This window comes from Protobothrops mucrosquamatus, unplaced genomic scaffold (genome assembly GCF_001527695.2).
Source record: "Protobothrops mucrosquamatus isolate PMUCROS unplaced genomic scaffold, P.Mucros_1.0 scaffold_84, whole genome shotgun sequence".
In the NCBI taxonomy this organism is placed as follows: domain Eukaryota; kingdom Metazoa; phylum Chordata; class Lepidosauria; order Squamata; family Viperidae; genus Protobothrops; species Protobothrops mucrosquamatus.
Window position 1 is genome coordinate 590,200 of NW_015386160.1, and position 5,487 is coordinate 595,686.

At 41.5% G+C, this 5,487-nt stretch overlaps 1 protein-coding gene across 1 annotated transcript in view; it reads right to left on the minus strand.

The window, feature by feature from the left end:
* Positions 1 to 3,692: 3,692 nt before the first annotated feature.
* The window catches only part of LOC114922442 (zinc finger protein RFP-like), a 12,713-nt gene continuing 10,918 nt past the window's right edge, over positions 3,693 to 5,487 (minus strand). The window contains exons 5-6 of the mRNA XM_029283806.1: positions 4,896 to 4,928; positions 3,693 to 4,210 (exon numbers count right to left, since the gene is read on the minus strand). Of these exons, the coding sequence (XP_029139639.1) occupies positions 3,693 to 4,210; positions 4,896 to 4,928 (551 nt within the window). The remainder of the gene's footprint in view (positions 4,211 to 4,895; positions 4,929 to 5,487) is intronic.

Genomic DNA, 5,487 nt, shown 5'->3' on the forward strand with positions numbered 1-5,487 from the left:
TTTGCAGAAAGACAACATTGCCGTTTCATGTCCCTTACAGGTTTTGCTTGTTCTTGCCATCTGCTTTGCCTGATCACTCAGCTGCCTGATTAAGTGGACGACGGTAGCCAGCTGCCCATTTGGCTTAAAATTCAACCGAGGAACTGCTACTTTGCACCGAGGGCAAGTGGTCTCGTCAGAAATCTGCCCCCAGGACTTCACAATGCAGGCATGGCAGAAGTTGTGCCCGCAGTCAAGAGTCACAGGTTCTATAAGATACTCCAAACACACAAAGCAAGTTATTTCTGACTGTAGCTTCATCCTAATGTTCCCAGTAGCCATGCTGTCCGAAATCACAACAACTGAAGTTGAGCGTGAGGTCTCTGTTCCCACAAGAGCCTGGGCAGTTTTAGCAAGCACAGCTGCAGCAGTTCCACCAGAAAGTAAGCTGGATGAGGAAAAAGAAGAGAGAAAATAGCAATGGGGTGGGGGAGAGAGAGTTCCATCTTCAGAGCCCTCCTTCCAAAATGTCCTAAGTATCTCTTAATCAGTCACAATAGAGCTGGAAGGGACCTTGGAGGTCTTCTAGTCCAACCCCCTGCTCAAGCAGGAGAACCTATACCATTTCAGATAAGTGACTGTCTAGTCTCTTAAAAACTTCCAGTGATGAAGTACCCACAACTTCCACTGCTTAATTGTCCTCACTGTTAGGAAGTTTCTCTTTAATTTCAGGAAAAAAGGGGGGAGGGGAGGAAAGAATATGCCTTAGCTTCCTACATTGCTAGTGTCAGAACCAAGCAAAAAAATTTTATGCCATCTAGAGTGTAAATATATGCTTCAAAATGCAGTATAGTGGTTAAGGTATCACACTGGCACTAAAGAGACCAGTGTTCACCGACACAAACGGGCAAAACCCCAGAATATAAATCAACAGCAAACAGCACTCCTTACTAGCACTGCTGAGGTTGCCTAATTAGGGTAATGAAACATCTGCAAGAAAACTAGCAAGCTCAGAGCACCTCATTTCAACCCTGAGCTACAAATATTCTTCATTGAGACCAATGTTTACCTAACTGAGGGATTTGGGACCAATTGGTCTCTCAGCCCAACCTACCTAACAAGGTTGTTGTGAAGAATAAAGATAAGGGAAAGTATTTTGTAAGCTGCACTGAACTGAATGAAAATAGAGAGACGGACAGAGAGACGGACAGAGAAATGTGCCCCACCTGTGCTGGCCGGGGATAACGGGGACTCTAGTAAAACAAAATTGGAGAATACCCAGTTATGGAAGATGGTTGGAGCATAATCTAGTTTTGCATAAAAGGTCATACAAATACTTACTAGTACCTCTAGATGCCATCCTACTAAAGACTTACCCCCCAAAAAAAACTACACCGAGGGCACACACAACCAACTGCTAGGCAACTCTTGTTAAAAAAAACTAGAGTGCCGCCGCGTTTAGCATCTCCAAGGGGGTGTAAGAGAGGATCCCCTACGCCTTGATAAAACCACGGAACTACAATTCCCGAACGACCACGCTCACCAACTTCCACCCTCTTCTGTCTCGGAGATTCCGTAAGGACGTCAAGGAGAACCAGCTGCCTACTATTTTGTCCTCTTCCAATAGGAAAAGAGCTCCGCCCCCTTCACCAGTTTCTCTTTTTTTTCCCCCCTCGTTAGGTGTTTCAGCAATTGTAATTGGTCACGATAGGTGGCGCTGCATCCAATGGAATCTTTCGTTTCCTTTCATTCCATAATTGTGATTGGCCAGGGAGCCTTTAGATCGGCGTTTCATGGGATCCTGGCCTTCTCCTGCTTTCGTTTTGTAAAAGCCCGTCTGTTCGGATAGCGCCCCGGATTCTGCATTAAAGGAAGGTTGTCAGCTGGCATCTTGGCGGGTAGAGCCCCATTTCTGAGCTACAGAAGGAATTAAGAGAGGGACGTGATCGCTACGGGTTGAAAGATGCTGAGTAATTTTTGAGAACGCTTGCAAGCCGCTACTGATCCGAAGACGCTTCACAAACGTTCCCTTTTCCTAAAAACGTCCTTCCAGAGAGACGGAAACACGCTTCAGGTCACTGTCGCTGTCCAAGCTTCGCAAAATTCTCTGTAAATTAGACAAGTCTAGTACAGACGTTACCTTTGTCTTCCCCACCCCCATGCCCTGAAGAGGATTGTTTCCGTGGAAGTTTTTTGTATAATCCTCCAGCCTCGTTTACAGAATGTAGGGAATGGAGCATATAATGTAAAAAATTAAGAAGTGAAACAGAAATAAAGATAATATTTCCATCAGATCAAATTCAACTGTTTGAAATTCGTTAAAGATACAAAACTGCTTCACAATTGTATTCTTTCAGATTTTTTTTTAAATTTGCCAATCCAGCCCCAGATGGTCTTCATAATCCCCCCATCCATATGTTAACTAGGTCTGACCCTGATTAGCTATTGAGGATCAGTCCAGGTTGGTTAGATGCAATGCAAGCACAATTCAGCCCAAAATTTCTGTTGTTAAGTGAGACATTTGAGTTTTGCCACATTTTATGACCTTTCTTGCCACAGTTGTTAAGTGAATCACTGCAGTTGATAAGTTAGTAATACAGTTGTTAAGTGAATCTGGCTTCCCTATTGGTTTTGCTTGTCAAAAGATGGTAAAAGGGGATCACATGACCTTGGAACACAGCAAGTCATAAGTATGAACCAGTTGCCAAGCATCTGAATTTTGATCACGTGACCATGGGGATGCTACAAAGGTCGTAAGTGTGAAAAATAGCTATAAGTTACTTTTTTCAGTGCTGTTGTAACTTTAAACAGTCATTAAATGAACTGTTGTAAGTCAAGGACTACCTGTATCTGCTATGTTGCTCAAAAGATTCTATAGAGCATGAGAAATACTACCGTATGAATGGATAACCCTGCCCACTCTAAACTCGGCCTTCCAACAATCCCTCTGAAGAAGATTGGGGTCAAGCATGGGAGAAGTGAACAACCAGTAGCCAGGAAAGAAGTAACAAATTACTTTCGCCCTCACATATAGCAAGGTAGCAAAAAAGAAAAGGCAAAGAGGTGATGGTTAAACAGGAACTTCTTTAAAAATGAAGAGAGGCTTATGTGCATTTAGTGGCTAAAGTGTTTGAAAACTAAAAGAACTGCAAAAACAATGGGAAAAATACCCTTTATTAAAAACCACATATTAAATTGTAAAAAACAACTGGTTTTCACCTTTATTACAAAAAATGGTGTTTTTAAACATGAGTGTCCCGATCCATTTATGCTTAACTACAATTCAACTCACCGTGATTAACAAAAGTGTTTCTGTGTTCAAAACAACATCCCCCAAAATGATTGTCTTCAGCTCTTTTTCTCCCTATTAAGAGCCACTCTGCTTACTAAAACACTAATTGGAATTATCCATTAAACATTAAAATAATAAAATAGCTGAGAAGGTGTTCCTCAACATAGCACCCTCCAGCACTACCTGGGAATTTTGATCTCTCCAAATCTGGTGGACTTCACATCAGGTATGGCTCTATTAAAAACTACGTAGCAATGTTGTAAGGATCATCCTACATATCACATCAATTTGCCTGAAATTCACTCATCCCAAATGTTTGGTGCCGAGAATGGGATGGAGAGGAAGAACAAAGGGAAACTGATACCAAGAAAGAGGCCCCCGTGATCTAGAAACAGAAGGATTTGGTGGTGGACTTTCTGTCTTAGGGACAAATTGAGAGACGGGTTTTCCTCTGAAGCCAAAAGAAAGGGCAAATGGGTTCTCCAGAAAAAGAAGTTCCTGCAAAGGCATGGAGCAAGTTTCCTCTCTCAGCATCACAAAACGTCACCCGGCGTCCAGGATAGTTCAAAGAGACTCGAATCCTCTTGATCTCCCAGTTTATTTGCTCAGGAGAGAAAACTGGGGGGTTCATGTATACGCACAAGTGCCCCCACTTTGTCAGTGCCCAGAACCCTTTCATATTAATAAAGTTCTCGACACCCTTTCTCTTCATTGAAATTCTGGCAACTCCAACACCCCAGTCGCCCTCATTTTCCACAACAACATCCCAATAATGCCTGCCACCGAGGAACATCTCGCGTCCCAACACACACATCATGTGGTCGAATCTCTTGTCGTCCTTGATGAGGTTTTGACTACTTCTTCCCATCCAGACGCTTTTGAGATCTTCTGAGAGAATGAGCTTGGGATGAGCTGTGTCAGGATCCAGAGTCACATTTGCTGAGAAGAAACACAATTACAGTAAGTTGTCCCTAAGATGGAAGCTCTTCATCAAAAGCTCAAACATTAATAAAGAATGCTATCTGATATGCCTTTTGCTATATACCATGGGATTTATTCTTAACAGTGAAGATGCAGAAATGAAAAAAGTAAGATTTGTATCTCCTAGACCACACACAGCTTTTTAAAAGGTATGCCATTTTAGATCACCAACAAAAGTACTTTGTCCCATATTGTCAACGTTGATTGATGATAGGAATTGTAGGTAAGAATTAAGAGGAACCAGGTTGGAAAAGACTTTGCTAAATTGGGGGGTAAAGGAGGAGTTGCAACCACGAGGCTATTGGATTTGTCACTCTCCAAAGAAATTTTGGCTTTCAGCAACATCCTCCAGTTCACCATCCAACAACGCTGTAATCTGACATGCTTGACAATCAAAAGGAGGATATTAAAACAGTAAATCCTCCTGTATCAAATATCAATATAGGCAGAAATCACAGAACTACGTAGCATTGCTATAAATATTTTCTTCCAATTTAAAGGCATTGAAATGATCTCTAATAGAAAAGATTTATTCTTGTTTTGGGCAAGGGACCCAGGATGGGATAGATGGTGAAGCCCCATATAAAATATAAGCAAAGAGGTTTGTCATGTTTTAGCCACCCCTTCAGTCCCAGAAATATACCTTTCTGAATCTGATATCCAGATGCCAGGGTATCTAAGGAAGTAGAGAAACAGATTAAGTAACCCAACACAACATTTCTTCAAACAAAATATAATTTGTTGACAAAGTATCATGGACACTTCTTTTCAAGATCATCTAACTTAATAAATGTTGAGCTGATTCTGAATGTTAAATAATGCTTCCAAGCCTTCCAAATGATTTATAAAAATTAGAACAGTCATGTATCCTACAAGTTGCTGATCTTTGGCACACATAAAGGCAAAGCAGTATTAGATTTTTAGATCACAGACTAAATCATAATGCTGGTTCTGGCTCAGGGTGTTCTGTGAACTCAATTATAGTTTAATCAACACCCACAGTTAAACAACATGGTGTAACATGATACTTGAATCCAGTCTTTGCCTTCTCTAAATGCGAAATGTTTTCATATTTCATATTCCTAGTTATAGGTTGTATGCAAACAAAGTTCTGATGTCCAGTTACATACCGTATATACTCGAGTATAAGCCGAGTTTTTCAGCCCATTTTTGGGGCTGAAAAATGCCCCCCTCGGCTTATACTCGAGTCAGCGTCTTGAAGCAGCTGCTGCTGT